Here is a 17500-nt window from a genome sequence, read left to right as displayed (position 1 = left end):
ACTCTACCACTGAGCTGTAGCAAATTCTGAACATATTTCAGCCACAAGGGAATCTTATGAGCTACCTCCTTAAACAATGGGTCAGTTAGGGTGACAATTCTCTTTCTATACTGACAGAACTGAAACTAATTTAAAGACCTGAAAAATGTTGAGACATTTAACTTGAGGAAGATTATGATTGAAAAAGAAAGGACATCTGTACATGTACATGAAAAGGGACGCACTCCCTCCACTGTTTGAGTCAGTGTTGAAAAACGCTTCATGGACACCACTGTCACATGGTTGTAACATTGAAAAGGGGCGGGGGGCGAAACAGTAAGAGCTGAGATTGAGGAATTCGCGCATGGGTGGAAATCTACTCTTTTCGAGGAGTATGCAAACTAATGTTGCCCCTAATTGTAATTCCCTCGAGTCTCCAATACCTCAGCGGTGCTAAAATCGAACAAGAAATCCGAAGGTGACGTTGGCCAATTCTTTTCCTGCAAAGGGGCACTTGCACTTTTTTTAATGTCCCCGAATAATAACGATCAAAAAAATTACACCTCTTTATTCACTTACCAACCGCGCCTTTACCATACATTCATTTGTTAGAAATGGAGAAATGTTGCCAGCGATAATAGTATGGGTACGGAAAAGCAAGCATATCTTACCCTTCTGAGATGCGTGCGCCTCTGTTTTGCTCTGGTACTCGTAGCCCAAAGCCGACTGGAAAAAAGAGCAAACCAGCAACAACTAATATGTAGAGGAATACTCCTGAATTCATTTTTAGAATCATTGAAAACATGAGCTTTATACTGTTAGGCGGTTACGATGAATATGCGGAGGAAATGAAATGCCAGTGCTTCTGTATGACCGATACACTAAAAGCAACGGTTCGGTGTTGCATAGAATAAGCAGTAGAAATGAACAACGATTCGGTGTCATCATGACGCCATTTTCTAGTTCAAATGCAATATTAAAGGAATAGATTTTTAAAAAATATTCGTTAATGCAAGATTTGCATACTAATTAACAATTAGTCGCCGAAGGCGAAGTGATTATCCGTGAATATTCACCTCGAATTCGTCTCGATGAATTGTCACCGATAATCACTGAGTACAGATACACAGGTGATTATTTCAAAAAGGAGAAAAAAAACATTTCAACGCGAAATCATCTTCACTTACAGTGCAAAACGACTACTGGCAGTCATTTTGTCCGTCGAGGTGATTATCGGCTGATAATCCGAGATAGCCAGCCAATGAGACCGCGCGATTTTCTATAATCACCTGTGTGTTTATACTAATATATGATAAATATGCGATGTTATTGAAATGACAGTTCCATTAAAGAACACATGAAATGTTATAGTAAAAATCCTGCGAAGTTCCGAAAATAGTTTCGCCTAAATTGATAGTCTTTAAAAGAACACGAACGTTGAAAGTAAGGACGAAAGTTCGAAAATCTATTGTAAAATAAAAAATAAATTTTTGTCCCTTAAAATTGAGTTGAATCAAATAAATAACTTTAAATCGTCTATGAAGGCCAAAATAATACATACTTGATCAACCCGTTCCTTTTGAACTCCAAATTTTCCACCAAATCCTTTGGAATGATCTATTAGAGAAAATTACTTTTATCAGAATTAATCAAAAGGAAAGCTACCCAAGACAAATTTGCTGTGTTTGAGAAGAGCAGCTACAGGAACTGCAGTAGGAACTAATATTTAAAAAAATGTACTTAATTCAAAAATAGCCCACCGTACCGGCGGTACATACTTATTTTATTTTATTTTATTGAACTTCGTCCATATTGTATGAACAGAAGAAGAAAGCAAGTAAGGACAGGGAGGCCACAACAACGAAACCATTTACTGTGTTCCCTACTTAGTGGGCACAAGTGAGGCGCATAGGTGTGTCTCTAAAATATGAGTGTTATTGATTCAAAATTTCTTTTAATGTTACTGAATGTATAATATTAAAACTCTTTTTTGAAGTGTGTCATTTAAGAGAAACTTAATTCGAAATGTTACTGAATGCATACAACTCTTCATAGAAGTCTGTCGTTTACGAGAAATTTGATTCAAAAGACACTGAATGCATAGAACTATTCATAGAAGTCTGTCGAGTATTAAAGAGAGATTTAATTCAAATGACACTGAATAAATCGCACTAGCCTGTCAATTTTTAAAGAAGTCTGTCGTTTAAGAGTGATTTTGGGAAGGCGACCTGGGCCAACTGATTTGCATGAAGTTGTTTTGAGTTCCAATCCCGCTCTGAGCTTTGGCAACATTTGTCTCCGGAGATACCGGATCCAGTTCTAGCAAGTAGTAAACAACCAATCGGTTGCCTCCTGCCGGTTGGAGTTTAATCATGTTACGTTTCTTTCATAAGAATTCTCAACCTGCATCCATAATACTTCTCAAAACGTTATTATTCCCCAGGGTTTTCGTTTGATGTCGGAGGCCGGACATTTGTTCCGGTGGTTTCCCATTCCATGTCCGGTACTTTGATGCTTAAACATTTGAGGGATTTGTTTTATTTTTTATTATTAGAATAATTTTACTTATTTTTAAAAGAGAATTTGAGCGAATTCCAGCCTTTCCCGGGAAACTGATTCTTGGGTTCCAGAAACACTAGAAACAGCGTTTCGGAGTGTTCTATTTTAAAATTTCCTGGGCGTTTATGCGGCCCCCACGCCCCTAAGTAGCTCGCGCCTTCTCCGCTCGCAAGGCGCCTTGCGGCGCCAAAAATGTCACGTCCGGTGTTTTCAGAAATATATCCGCTACTTTACGAAACTGTCGAAAACCCTGATTCCCTCACTTTCCATGGAAATGTACAGGCGATGGGATAGACCTCTTTCATAATGGCGGCCGGCGAAATAAAATATTCTCCTTCTAATGGTAATAAGCCTTTCTAGCCTAGCTACGACGAGCAAATTTCAAAAGAATATTTTTTTTTAAAATGAGGGAAGTAGGTCTAATTAACGTAAATACAAAACAATGTCAAGGAGGTCGCAATTTATGAAAGTGTTCTCATGATAACTCCCCGGGGTCAAGCAGCTGAAACTTATTTGATTGAAATTTCATTTTAACAAAAGCACGTTCTTTGTTTCAAATATGGGATTTCTCAGTGTTTAAACAGAGTATGTACCCGTGTGCGCCCGTGTCTGGGTCTTTCTTCGTACTCTTGTGTGCATGTGTCTTATTTCAATTGAATGTATCATTGTGCGCCAATCTCTTGGCATTCGCCTGCGCCCTTGTAACCTAGAATTTGCACGTACTCTTGTGTCCCTGTGTTTCAGTGCACTACTAATTTACGCATACATATGCATTTGTGACCAAAAACAGTTCAAATGTTGTGACAGTGAGCTTTGCACTTTTTCAACCTAATAATCGAAGAACTGGACTTTGAAAATTCGTGGCCCGCTCTCCACTTCTTCACTACGTTACGCGCGCTTATCATAAAAAAGACGGAACAAAAACACTGAAATGGAAGGAATCACCTTTTTGCGAAGCATGTGCCTCAGTTTTTCCTTGGTACTCATATCCAACGGCAGCCTGCGAAAGGAAGGAAAGAGAACCAGTTGACTTTGACGCATAAATGGTTACAATTTGTTCTACATGTACCACAATACCAAAACAGTACACACCAATTAAGTTTAGGGCTAGGTTAGACCAAGAGCAAAAAGAATAACTGCCCGGTGAAACAATCACCGCGCAGTGATTTTGGAAGCCATTACATGTAAATTGTAAAAAAGCGCAGGAAAGTGAACGCGTCTCGATTTATTTTGCTTCTCATTGTATAGAACAACACGACACAATACAATAGAATACAGTGCAATACATACTGAATTGACCGCTCCCCATAGGGGTTTTTCAGGGCCAAGGAAACAATCAACGAAACAACAGAACACAACAACAACAACTGTTAAGAATCCCAACTGGTCGGAGGCAAACCAGTTGGCTATTTACAAGTGCAGCTGGAGGTTGAAGCAGTGACTACCAGGATCAAATTCAACGAGTGGTCAGAGCGGGTCTTGAACCTGGGATCTCCGGATCTCAAGGCAAGCGCCCTAACCTACAGGGCCACACTGCCAAATAAACGAGATACCCTGCCTCCTGAACGAGGTCCCCTGCAAGGTACGTGATTGCATCTAACAAACAAGCCAAATGTAATCAGCTACAGTAATAGCCCATTTTAATGAGGGAGGAAAACCTGAGCACCCGAAGAAAACCCTTGAAACAGACTGAATTGACTGAAACAATGCAATGATACGAAGACCATAAGGCCCAAGATACAGACGGTCACCCATCAAGATAAAAGCCCCGCCAAACAGGGCTTAACTTCGGAGTACAAACGGAAACCAGCATATGGCTTACGGCGATAAAAGAAAAGAAAAGAAAAGAAAACAGATCTACGCATAGTAATGTAATGCTACAAAAGTCGCGTTAGTGTTGAAAATCCTACAACCTCTCAGAAACAATGGAGAAGTAATATTTAGCCTCGTGTTTACATTCTGTATTATTTATATATTAACTGATAAGAAACAACTGAAATAGTACAAATAAATGGTATAAATCCAAAAAAGGAAATAAAGTACTAACCTTGTCCATTTTGTCTTTTTGTACTCCGAACTTTCCCCCAAATCCTTTGGAGTGGTCTATTGGAATGGTGAAAGAAAAAGAACCCTTACTGAAGACAATAAACTACATGTAGTCTCTTGGAAAGACAAGGTATTTTTTTGTCAACCATTCACTCTCCTACTTAAATATTAATTATTTCCTTTCGTAATCTTTGTCATTATAAATATATCAATTATCTATTTTACACTGTATCTTTGCTCGACCCAACTCGATTAGGTTTGCTAAATTTCAGTGGACAAACTTTTCACTGTAACTAGTATTGTATGTACTGTAATAAACGTTGTTGTTGTTGCAAGTAAACATGTAGTTTCACACAGGAGTGTCAAGTGATATCAATGTACATTTCTACAAAAAAACTCTGGGTACCCTGTGATTTGTTGTTATAAACTAAATACATTAAGAACTAAGAGCGTGTTAACTTTGTAAATACTGCATGGTATCTTTCTGAGAAGGGGTTGGGACACAGGATCTATGGTTTCAAGTCTTTATCTGAAAAAAGAAGTCATACCATTTTCTGCTGAAAATCAAATTAAATTATCAATAACAAAGGTAGGATTTTCTCCTCAGCTATTTTAAGGCCCCCCAGTGTGTGCTAGCAGGTGGGCAGTTAGCAAATTTTTTGTATTTTTGAATTTTGGTAAATGCGGTTTGACTGACGCACATGCTCCAATTTAATTAAAACCCACCAAGCTGCGATGCATGAGCTTCTGTTTTCCCTTCATAGTCAAACCCAACAGCAACCTAAAATAAAATGGAGACAATTAATGTAACGGCATAACTGTATCAAATTGTAGTTTTATTAAGTTAAACAAACTCTGTATTCCACTGAAATGGGATCCAGCAACCGTTTGCGTACAGGTAAAAACTTATAATGCAACTTTGTGCAAGTCACAGTCCTAAACTTTCTGGGCACAAGATGAAAACAAACAGAGGAAAACAACCACTGCGGTTATATCATTATTTGTACATGATCCCTCTCAAGAAGGGATAATTTAACACCATAACTAGGACACTGAGTGGCTTCTATATTGTTAGGGGAATTTGACCTAAAACTAGAGTGTCTCTGTTCCTGAGAGAACTGTTAAAGAATCCTGACAAAAAAAACATAACAACCCTTTGACTCCCAGGATAGATCAGCATGTAAATTCCCCTCTCAGTTTCAATGAAAGGTCAGTCAGACAGGTATTGAGAATAAAGAATATTCAGGTTAGAGGAAGAAACACCACCTTCTCATGGATTACCCAACAAAGAAACCAATGGTATTACATGTAGTTTGGGGGACGAACATTCAGATTGTGGGAAATTGAAAGGGTTAATTAACAATTAAAATAAAGCACTCTGGTCTTAGTAGTTGGACAGGTGTAATGAAGCTAGTCTAATGGCCCCAGCTGTTCAAACGATGGATAGTGCTATCCACCGGATAAATTTATTACTATCCAGTGGATAAATTTATTACTATCCAGTGGATAAATTTATTACTATCCAGTGGATAAATTTATTACTATCCAGTGGATAAGTCATAGCGAAAACAATTGAGCTATCCAATGGATAGTGATTTATCCAGTAGATAGCGCTATCCATCCTTCGAACAACTGGGGCCAGGCGTACTGCATAATGCAAATGACCAAATTAATTCTCCCAAGTTTCACATTCTCATATCTTGCATGGAACAAAGATGTGACAAATGCAAGCAATTAAAAAAATATACAACTTAAATATTATTCTGACACCCCATGCATTTAATAGCCTTCATTCCATGGTTTCCTACAGTAAGTTCCAAACCAACAGTGAAAATTTAATACAAAACTGGCAAAATGAAAAGTGATTTGATGAGACCACCAAAAATAGAATCAATACACTTTGATACATGTACAGTATGTTGCCCAGTTTCCAGCCAGTAAAAAAGACTTTTGTCAGCAATTTTCCTCAGATTTTTCAATTTTCGTAACCAAGAGAATTTTGAAAGTTTCACAAACATTTCAGCTACCAATGACGGTTTTGGCTGGCTTTTGGGTGGCGAAAGTGCAGAGTTTAGAGGAATTTCATCAAAGTGAGTAAATTTGAACTGCAAAAATATTTACCCTTTTCACTGCACACCGAAGATACCACATGAAAGCAAAATTAATGACTTGTTTCAACTTAATACCAAAAATAAAGTAATTATGGGGCTTAGGAAAGATATGTGTTTAGGAAAGCTGTCATCAATGCCTAGAGGTGAGTTGTTCTAAAATTTCAAAAGTTCAAATCTTAGCAACAATTTAACCTCGCTGGGCCAGTTCCGTGTCACTATAATTATGGGTTTTTGCTCCAAAAATAATTATTTATCACAATTTCAGAGACCTGAATATTAAAATGTAGCACTTGAAAACTTCATGACCTGCTACAATAGTTGCTGATTTGTGCCTTTTTTGTGAAGAAAAATGATTCAAACTCTCATCCCCCTTCAGTTCCTTGAATTTTCACTGCCCCGAAACCCTGAGAACTTGCTTTGCTTCAGTCACCCAGAGAATGGTCGCTAAGCTTTTTCGTTTTCACAAAACGTTAAAATATGTATATCTCTATGCTGAAAAGGCGATATTCTTCCTGCAGCATTACAAAAAATTTGCTTTCAATTGATGGCTGGAAACTTGGCAGCTTAATACTGCTGCAAAGAATGGCATTATTTCAATCAGTATTTAGGTACATGTTAAGTCCGCTATGAGCCCAGAAGGCCCACCAGGCCGGCACTTACAGTATCTCCGGTTTCTGTAGCATGAAGGGACTAGGAGTATTTCTAGTCCCCCCTGGATGGGATGCTAGTCCATCACAGGGTTACCCCCAGCATTTTTGCCGGTACCCATTTATATGCCTGGGTGGAGAGAAGCACTGTGAGAGTAAAGTTTCTTGCCCAAGAACACAACACAATGTCCTTGGCCAAGATCCGAACCTGGACTACTCGATCCGGAGTTGAGCACACTGACCATGAGGCCACCGCGCCTCCACATTTCAATGTATGATTACACAAAAAGGACCTTGATGTGTACCTTATCCACTCTGTCCTTTTGAACTCCATATTTGCCACCAAAACCTTTAGAATAATCTGCAAACAAAGAAGGAAATTAAAAATTGACTGATGAAAATTAAAAAGACATGCTGCGAGGGGGCTGACAATTTGTCCCAACAAACAGAAAACTCTTTCCTTTTTTTCAGATTTCAATTTTGTAATGCAATCAGGACTTCGTGGCCTATGGTCACAATCACACTTTCCTCCAAATGAAAAGGTTGCAAGTTTCAATTCTACACATACTTGTGTAGTCTTTCTTACAGAAAAAAACACTGTTAATAGCGTACCAGTCATCTGCTAGCAGTCCCTCTTAAGTCAGACAAGCTGCTCGCTTTAGTCACACAAGTGAGCTGAAAGATCAAGGGAAGAATCCCCATTCCGCTCTTCAGCTTGCTTGCGTGACTATTAAAAGTGGGTGTCTTGGCTGACTCAATGTTGAAGGGTCAGTCACTGCTACCAGTCTAGTTGTCACCCAATAAATCAATTGATTAAAGAAACTTAATGTTAGGAAAAATTATGAAAAATGAAATCTTATGCATGTGCAGGAAATTAATGCAATGCAAGGAAAAAAAGATTGTACAACGAATAATATAACAATGGACTTTTTGAAGCTCTTAATATTTTTTGCACCTACACGGATATCAACTGCAAGAAAAATTGTTTTAAAAAGTTTAACCTTTTTGTGAAGCATGTGCTGATGTTTTTCCCTCGTATTCCCAGCCAACTGCAGCCTGTAAGTGTACAGCAATAAAGTAAGTATTGGAAAAAAGAGCTACATGTACTCAGCATGATATTATAATAAACATTCACTGGGTTACATGTATATTGTGCATAATTGTATTGCACTCTTACCTACTACGTAGACATTGAAACATTGAAATAAACATGAAATATTGTAGTAAAGCTTGATGCTGCTTCTGAAGCCTTTAAAAGAATCACACAAACCATCCTCATCGACCACTATTCCTAATTGTAAAAAAACCTTTCTACCATCAAAAATACTGGTAATAATTAATACACCGTCCAAGTCATGTGGTTACCGGCGTATAATGATATTAAAGCTACTGTTACAGTAGTTGCTTGGCAACAAGCGAAAAAGGAAACTGAAAACTTAGATTGTCAGGTAGGACCCAGACCCAACAGCTGTAGTCTAAAAGTAACACCGGTTTGATGCTGTACCCATTGAGCTTCTGGGCTCTACAATGTCAATGTCTCAAATTAAAAATGCAACCATGAATGGATAATATTGTGTAACACAACCATAAGAATAAGGAAGCCCATAGACCAGTGTACATGTACATGTTGTTATGAGGATCAGCGTTACTTTTAGTTTATTTGTCATGTAATTCCAGACTTTTCTATAATTATCCAGGCCTACTGATAGGATGCTATGAAAAAATGCATATTGTGCAAAACTTGCAGGGCAGATTATGCGATTAGAAAGGCCAATTATGCGCTAAATATTGTAACTTATGCAATTTTTTCCTGAGCAATTTTAAGCTTGTTTTTCAAGGTTTCAGGATACAAAAAAACAGTTTTTTAGCCGCTTTCCAAGGTAAATCATCTTTAAAATGGCGAATTTATGCAGGAACTCCTAAGAAACTTGTTGATTTATGTTTTAGTTAAATTTATGAATTTTGTGCATTCTTTTGTGAATTACGCGATTTTTCGTGAATTGTGCGATCGGATGCGATTTGAGGTCGATTGTGCGAAATCGCACCATCGCGTAATATCAGAAGGCCTGAATTATCTTACAATCTGTAATATTCCTGAAATTTCTTTCAATATGACTCAGCAGTTTCCACAAATAGTAGACCTTGTAATACATTATAAAATTAATAGCAACAGAACTTTCCAGATGCTTAGAGTAAAAGTACATGTATAAAAGGAGGCTTGTAAGTAATAGAAACGGACATATAATGTTATTTGCCAGCTGGGAGGTCATATAGTGAAAAACTGTGACCGAGGTCTTGAAAATGCTATTAATTATTCTCCTTTAATTCTTAAGGAGTAGTACGAGTGCATCTACTGTAACACCAGGAGTTCTTGTTGCTCAATAGGTAGCCCATCTGACGGGTGTTGCAGAGATTTTATGTCTCCATCCTGCCTGGGATTTTTTAGTTGCCTTTTCACCCACTGTCCAGAAACCGAAACAAGTAGCTCACAAAACCACACCCATAGTCTACAGATTATAGGTAAATTTTACCTTATCCACTCTGTCTTTTTGTACTCCATATTTCCCACCAAAACCTTTAGCATAGTCTGTTAGAGTAGAGGTTAACGTGTAAAAATAATATTAATTACTTACAGGAATTAAAGTCTTGGACACGGAAACCACCTTCATCAGACCAATCCATGTACATGTGCATGCAATGTCTTGTAATAAAATCTTTAATGGTTACTGCGTTACTGTTACTGTTACTGCATTACTGTTACTAACCGTTACTGTAATAATTAATGGTTACTGCGACAGCAAACACACGCAGGCCTCACCTTTTTGTGATTCATGCTTATCTGTTTTGCCTTCATATTGAAACCCAACAGCTACCTGCAAAGCAATTTAACATTCAATTTAACCCTATTAAAACGCAAATCGGATTTGTTCAGCAAATGGTTTAATTTATAGTAAGATGCTAACAATGAAGAATTACAGTCCTGTATTCTAAATGTTTGTACTTAGTCTATTCCCAAATTACATAATTTGTAACTTGACATTACCTTATCAACTCTGTCCGTCTGTACTCCATATTTCCCACCAAACCCAGTTGAATAGTCTTCAAAGGAATGGTAAAGTTAATGACAATTTGCATTATTTAATATGCACAAATTAATGATTGCTTTGAAATGCAATATAATTTATGTACATATACATAATAATTATGAGGATTATTTTATTAAATCTGAAATTCCCCCAAATTGAGAACCCTGTACATTTTACATGTGTGCAAATAACAGTTACTGTAACAGTAAAATCCGTTTTTGAATTAAATTATATAACCCACTGACCTCTGAGACTCGCTCAAACTTAATAGGTTTTACTCTGTCTAACGCAAGACAATAGCTCGTCAATGAGGGTGGTTGAGGAGTGAGTGGGTTATTAATTTAAAACCACCTCTACCTCCACTCCCTCATAGTTATTATTATTTTAGCTCATTGACCCCTAGGACTGAGACATTAAGGATGGTGCCTACTAATTAACAATATTAATTTTTTGCCTTGGTGTGTGATTATGCAGGAAATGTAGATCTTAACAAGTGTTATTAAAATCCAAAAAGAAAATTGGGGTAACCACGCATTTTTCAAAGATAATTCATGAATAATATTATATTTGTAAAAAGCTTTAAAATACAAAGCAATGTATGGCATTCTTTCTCAAATTGAAGCTTAATTATCTCTCAAAATAGCATGGTTACCCCCAATTTTCTTTTTGGATACCAAGAGTACTTACTAAGATCTACTTTCTCCGGATAGTTTTACACCGCGCAAAAATATCCCTGCATGTATTCATGGCATCTGACAGGATGCGGCAATGCGGATCCGCATAATTCACTGAAATCCGCATCTTCTGCATAATTCCGATATTTTCCGCAAAAAACAGAAGAAATATCTGATATTAGTGATAAAGCAGCTCCTTAACATCCTCAAAAACATAAAAGCCGAAGAAATTGACTGTTTTGAAACACTTATTTTCCTGAACATTGAAGAAAACACACCATTTCGTTCACAAGATGAAAGTTCGTAAGAAAGATCGTAAGCAGTTTCCGCGCATTTTTTCGCCAATGAGCCTGGACACTAGTTTTTGTTGCTACAATGCTTTCCATTGGACGAGAAACAGTTACACTTCAGCAATGACGTAACTGATAAGAAACTAAGGGAACGTTCGATTGACCGTATTCCGGAATAGGATTACATGGAATACAAGTTAGAAATCCTTCGTTTTTACGGAGATTCACATTAAAAATGTCAAACACCTGCTAAAATGCTATTTTAATCATATCTTTATTATCCTTGTTGCTTCAAAACGCCAGACATACCGTTTTGAATTCATCACTTCACGTATTCTTGATCGAGGGAATGGATCGCGCTCCAAAGGTATTACAATTTTGCTCCATTATCTCCAAAATTAATTGAAACAAAATTCATGATGAGAAACAAAATAATTTTTTATCGCTTTATTTATTTTACCAAAAGTTGCGGGAAAATCCCAACTGCTAACCCTTTTATTTCAACGGTGAAAGCTGGTTGCAAATTGATGACTCCTCCATGTAATTTAATCACAAAGGGCAAAAATTCAGTCACAAATGCGATTGTATTGGTTGCAATTTCGATTACGGATTTACCGTAAGCATGTAAATACATTGGACGGGCCTAATTATTAGTTTTATAACTTGTTTAAGTTTCCGCATAATCCGGTGTAATTTCCGCATAATCAACGCATGTTTCCGCATAATATGGCCAAAAATTTCCGCATAATCTTTAATTTTTTTCCGCATCCTATCAGAAGCCATGTGTATTAGTAAGCATCACCGATAGGAAATCCGAGTATCTCAAGATGCGCAGAACGTATGCGCAATAACAATTAGTAGGCACCTTAATATTAAGAGTTTACTCTGTCTACTGCTAGCCGATTTTACTATGTCAATGAGGGATAGTTTAGGAGTCAAAGGCTTAAGGATTTCCGTAATCTTTAACATTGCAAATGTACTCTAAAATCTTGATGCCCTGTTGTACATTGTACAGTTCTGCATAAAAGTATGAATCTCTAAAAAACAGGATGCACAAAACACAAACCTTTCTGTGATGCATGCTTGTCAACCTTTCCCTCATAGTCCCAACCAACCACATTCTGCCAGGAAAATCATTAAAAAGAGGAACTGCATCAGTAATGACCCACTTTTCACAGCCACCTAACATGAACAAATAAGCTCAAAACAAGAGAGGAAGCTTTACCCTTACATGCTATATAATTGATATATGTAGTTTCTCAATTCTGTACATGCTTCAGTACATGTAACTCTTTTTCCAACCTGAATTTTTAGATTCAGTTTGTATTCTCTGTCTAGTTTTCATGATGAACCATATTATTAAACATACATGTACATGTACCTTGTCGATTCTGTCCTTTTGAACACCAAATTTTCCACCGTAGCCATAAGATGCTTTTGGACTTAAATGATTATTAAGGAAGAGTGTACAAAACTGTCACATATGAGTAAATTGAAAGTTGGCATGACTTTTACAAAGTTCTCTCCAGAACTATTAACTTAAAGTTACATTCATTTGTACCGGTAACTCCTGGTGATATTAGCCTTCTCAGCTAGGCCACTATAATTTTATGAAATATTCAAAATAGCAGCCAGCTGTGGACAGTAGCCACCACTTTCACCACGCTTGCCAGCGTCTTTTTTACCAAAGAAATAGAAAATGGCGGGCCTTGATCAGCCAACTGAAATCAAGGTCACTTCGAGCTATAGTAATCATTTTCATATCAGACAATAAAGCACCCAAGAAAAATTAATACTGTTTTAAAAGCTTTTTTGAAGACGTTTTGAAATGAGTAGAAAGAGTAGAAATTAGAAGCGTGTAAAAGTTGATGAAGAATTCTTGTGAACGACTTTTTAGTAAGCATTTGTTCAAGCATGAAGTAATGCAACTTTCTCCAGTCAAACCGTTGTGTTTCCGCTTTCATGCATGTTTGTGCATGTGCATGAATTCACTTTCCACAAAAACTTGATTGTTAAGCCTTTTCACTCGTAATTATTAATAAAGTCAGCTTTGTATTCATATTGCCCGAAGGCATGTTTAAGAGTGACGTTCTAAGCGAAATGGTTTGTCAAGACAAAGTTGCATATTTTACGCCTGAACAAACACCTAACAAAGAGGACCGAGCGGTTCACAATACTTTGTTTGGAAATGAATTGACCAAGGGAAACAAGATTTAGCAGTTCAAAGCACATCGATATTAATTTATTTTGCGAAAATCAGTTTATAATAATTCGAAGATTTCGCAAAGAAAAAAGTGAAGATTTCGGTCGCATGCTAGTCAACAGTTTCTTGGCAATTCCTGTTACAAGTGTAGCAGTGCTTCATAGAATGTGCATCGCCACCTTTCAAATTTGTGATACCAATAATCAGATTGATTTCCCAAATATCAGATCTGTGAACTACAGTACATGTAGTCTACTCTTTGACGTTTCTCGCAGTGCATTCAGTGTTTAACTCCTTTAAGGTTACCGTATACCTTCAGGGTTCTTAGATACGAGCGATGAAGCACGTCTGGTTTAAACTGTAGATTCCTAAACCCCTATATCAAATTAAAGCTTAATATAGAGCTGGCTATCACACCATACTGTATTAAGAATTTTGAAATTAAATGAATTGTCAAAGTTTTCACAACCTCTAAATGCCAGCGTCCGAATCACCTTTTTTAAAGCTGCAAGTCAAAGCAAATTTTGCTTTTCACTATTATTTATTTTGTTCCTCCGTTTCCCGACCCAAAGCGCTAAAAAAACCTGTCTGCGTTTTGCCATACTCAGTTACAGTGAAAACTTATAGAACGTTTTCGTAATTTAGTATTAAAAAAATGTGAAGTGTTCGTAAAAAAATCGCCCTCAGAGAAAAAAAAATTGAAATAAAAAATTTGCAGACACCTTTTTGTTGTTTATATGTTAACCTAGGCACTGCCAAAATTTGAGGGCAATCAGACAAATTCCCTAGTGTGAGTTTCAGCTCTTTAAAGTGTTCGCTTCGAAAAGTGAAAAAATTGATTTGAGAAAACAACTGTCAATCAGATGGGTAATTTTTACTTCCGGCCAAAACATAAAACCGCCATTTCTCCGCCAATATTTAATCTTTTTGAATGATTTCTTTTTTACATTAGAGATCGCGTTTCAATCATTACTTTAACCGAAAAATCCAAATTTGAAGAAAATTGCCGATCTGAAGGTATTATGGTAACCTTAGTAAATCATGTTGTTGACTATTGAGGGTCATGCTCACTCATAATTGAGCCTAAAAAAAACAACCTACAAATAATTTGGGGTACAAGCTGTGATATTATTTTGAACCCTGAATATTAATTTACATTTAATTTTTTTGTTTTAAGAACACATTCAAGTTCAATAAACAAAGGTACCAGAAATTATAATAATTACATTATTATTTAAGTTTAATTCCAGGACACTTAGTCTAATCCTGCAAAAAATCAGTAAATTTTGAGCAAAATCAGGCATGAAATTTTTAATAATCCCTTCAGCCTCCAGCCATTCCACATGTATCTAAGTTTGTAACAATAAAGTGGATTACATGAACAGCATAATTTACTACATTAACATCATGGAAACTCTGAAAGGATACCCACTTTCCTGTTCATCTGAAATACAATGCAAAATAAATTCAATAATCAAATTATTGAATATTAAGTTATTAAATCAAATATTAAACAATGCTAACTTACATTCTACAGTTTAATGTAATTCATCCATTAAAAAAAAATCAGGAAAAGGAAAACCTTCCTACATGTAACTGCAGTCACAGTGAGACAGTGTCTTTTGACTGGATGTTTGACATCAATAATTTGTGAATCAATGGCTAATTACACCTGTACAACTTGCAGTTTTCAACACTCATTTCAAACTGCCATCTATACAATGTACATGTATGTACATTTACAGTGTAAATGTACCAAGTGCTTGAATATCACCATGCAGATAGTAACTCTGATGGCTCACTGGCTCAATGACAACCAGACGGAGTGTTCTGATTATAATTTTTATAGAGGATATTACATGGCCGCACGGAGATACGAAATTTCTCTTCGAGTGTTGAAAAATATTTCACGAGTGAGCGCATCTCCAAGTGGCCATGTAATATTCGATTTATTATATAAACACCAATGAAATACTTAATCATTTCACGAAAGGCATCGAAAGGCACGATTTTCATATGTAACCATAGCAACAGTGATCTTTTCATGTGTGAAAATAACATATCGTCACGTGGAGATATCATGTTTTCATGCGAAAGCTCACTTGGTATTTCATTAGTGTTCATGTAATAATATTACGGTATGTATGTATTTATCATGGAGATAGACATGGACAAACTGCTAAATAATTTCAAACAACTTAAATTCAGAACATTTTTTTAAATGAATGCCTAGTATTAAACACCTGCTGACTTCCAGTATACAATAGCCAGAAACTCATATGACAATGTGAAAAAGTTTTTGATTTCTCAGCAATGCTGGCTGGTACACTCTCATGAATGAGGAAATGTAACAAACAAGGAGTCTCAGATTAATTATCTTTTTACGGTGTCTCAAAATACCAAATAAAATATGACTGCTACATGTAGCAGGGAAGATGGTGGGTGGTATGAGGAAAATGATAAAAGAGGAAACATCAAGGACACCATGGTTATCATTATTGCAAGAGAGAGTAACAACTTGGCAGAACTGTGGTCCAATGAAACTGTAAGATGATTATAAAAATAAATTCAGTACTTAATATGCTGGAAATCTTTGCATAAACAAATACTTTGATTGGTCATAACAAAAGAACAGGAGGGAACCCTTTTTTTTCAACTCACAAATACAGTACAGTACAATTGAGAAATATTGTTTTGCAAAGTAAATTAACCTACCTTGCTTGATTTTGGCATGATCTGATGCTACACCTTGACGCAAGTCTTTTATACTAAGAAGAATTTAAAAAACTTAAGGCTCCATCAGAAAACGTTATGTGATATTAGTGTACAGGCTGACTATCTCCATAAAAATAACATTTTGGTTCATTTAAATAACATCAATTTAATTAAACTAACAACATGCTTTGAATTTTTAAATCAAAATTTAACCTTATAGATTCCTGGTGTCCTGATCCCTCCACTGTCTTTGCTCCCCATCTCTGTTCTTGTTCAGATACATCATTCTAATATTTGCAGGAAATTATAGTGTCATAAACCATAATGATTGTGTATGAAGACTGTTCATCAGAAAATAATATAGAGGATATTACATGGGCAGGCAGAGATATGAAATTTCTCTTTGAGTGTTGAGAAATATTTTTCAACACGAGAAGAGAAATTTCCTATCTCCAAGAGGCCATGTACTGTAATATTATTATATAAACACCAATGAAATACTAAATCATTTCACAAAAGGCATCGAAAGGCACGATTTTTATTTGTCACCATAGCAACAGTGATATTTTCACATGTGAAGATATCATGTTTTCGCATGAAAGCTCACTTTGTATTTTATTGGTGTTTAGATAATAAACTAAATTATCATTATTAAATATGAATACAAGTAATACACTCAGATTATTATTTTTCATTTTAATTGCCATGGCACGATACAATGTACATCATTTTCACAGTCATTTTTAATACTCTCATTCTTGGATATAGTCACATGTACATAATTGTACATGTATCCTCCCTTTACCTGAGGGGAATGGTCAAATATGTTGTAGCTCAATTCTTTTTTGCAGCTTCAAATTTTACCTTTTCAGTCCTAAGTGTGTGACTGTCTTATACATGTACATGTATGTAGATTTAACTCTGGACAACTTCAGGGATGCATGGGTTAATTAAACCAGTTCAATTTTGATTAAATTTTTCCTTTGTTTCAGTTTACAACTAATTAACAATTATTCCATGAGAGCATGTTGGATATGAGATGGTAAATAGCCAACAAGGGGCTTAGCACCGAGTTAGCTATAACCAGTCGACAGCTCATATCCAATGAGCGTGAATGGAATAATTGTTTTATTAAATTCCTTAAAGTCCAAAAGTTTGGAAGTACGAAAGACGAGCAAATTAAGTGAGAA

General features: G+C 36.3%; 1 protein-coding gene across 1 annotated transcript in view; it reads right to left on the bottom strand.

The window, feature by feature from the left end:
- The window catches only part of LOC138042297 (src substrate cortactin-like), a 27773-nt gene that overhangs the window by 9101 nt on the left and 1172 nt on the right, over positions 1–17500 (bottom strand). Inside the window, exons 2-16 of the mRNA XM_068888146.1 lie at positions 16524–16597; positions 16311–16363; positions 15024–15039; positions 12774–12834; positions 12459–12513; positions 10386–10441; positions 10161–10215; positions 9874–9929; positions 8344–8398; positions 7648–7703; positions 5311–5365; positions 4586–4641; positions 3484–3538; positions 1541–1596; positions 651–705 (exon numbers count right to left, since the gene is read on the bottom strand). Of these exons, the coding sequence (XP_068744247.1) occupies positions 651–705; positions 1541–1596; positions 3484–3538; positions 4586–4641; positions 5311–5365; positions 7648–7703; positions 8344–8398; positions 9874–9929; positions 10161–10215; positions 10386–10441; positions 12459–12513; positions 12774–12834; positions 15024–15039; positions 16311–16363; positions 16524–16597 (814 nt within the window). The remainder of the gene's footprint in view (positions 1–650; positions 706–1540; positions 1597–3483; positions 3539–4585; positions 4642–5310; positions 5366–7647; positions 7704–8343; positions 8399–9873; positions 9930–10160; positions 10216–10385; positions 10442–12458; positions 12514–12773; positions 12835–15023; positions 15040–16310; positions 16364–16523; positions 16598–17500) is intronic.

Source organism: Montipora capricornis, chromosome 3 (assembly GCF_036669925.1).
Source record: "Montipora capricornis isolate CH-2021 chromosome 3, ASM3666992v2, whole genome shotgun sequence".
Taxonomy (NCBI): Eukaryota; Metazoa; Cnidaria; class Anthozoa; order Scleractinia; family Acroporidae; genus Montipora; species Montipora capricornis.
The sequence above is the reverse complement of the archived record's forward strand: the minus strand, read 5'-3'. Positions and strand labels throughout refer to the sequence as shown.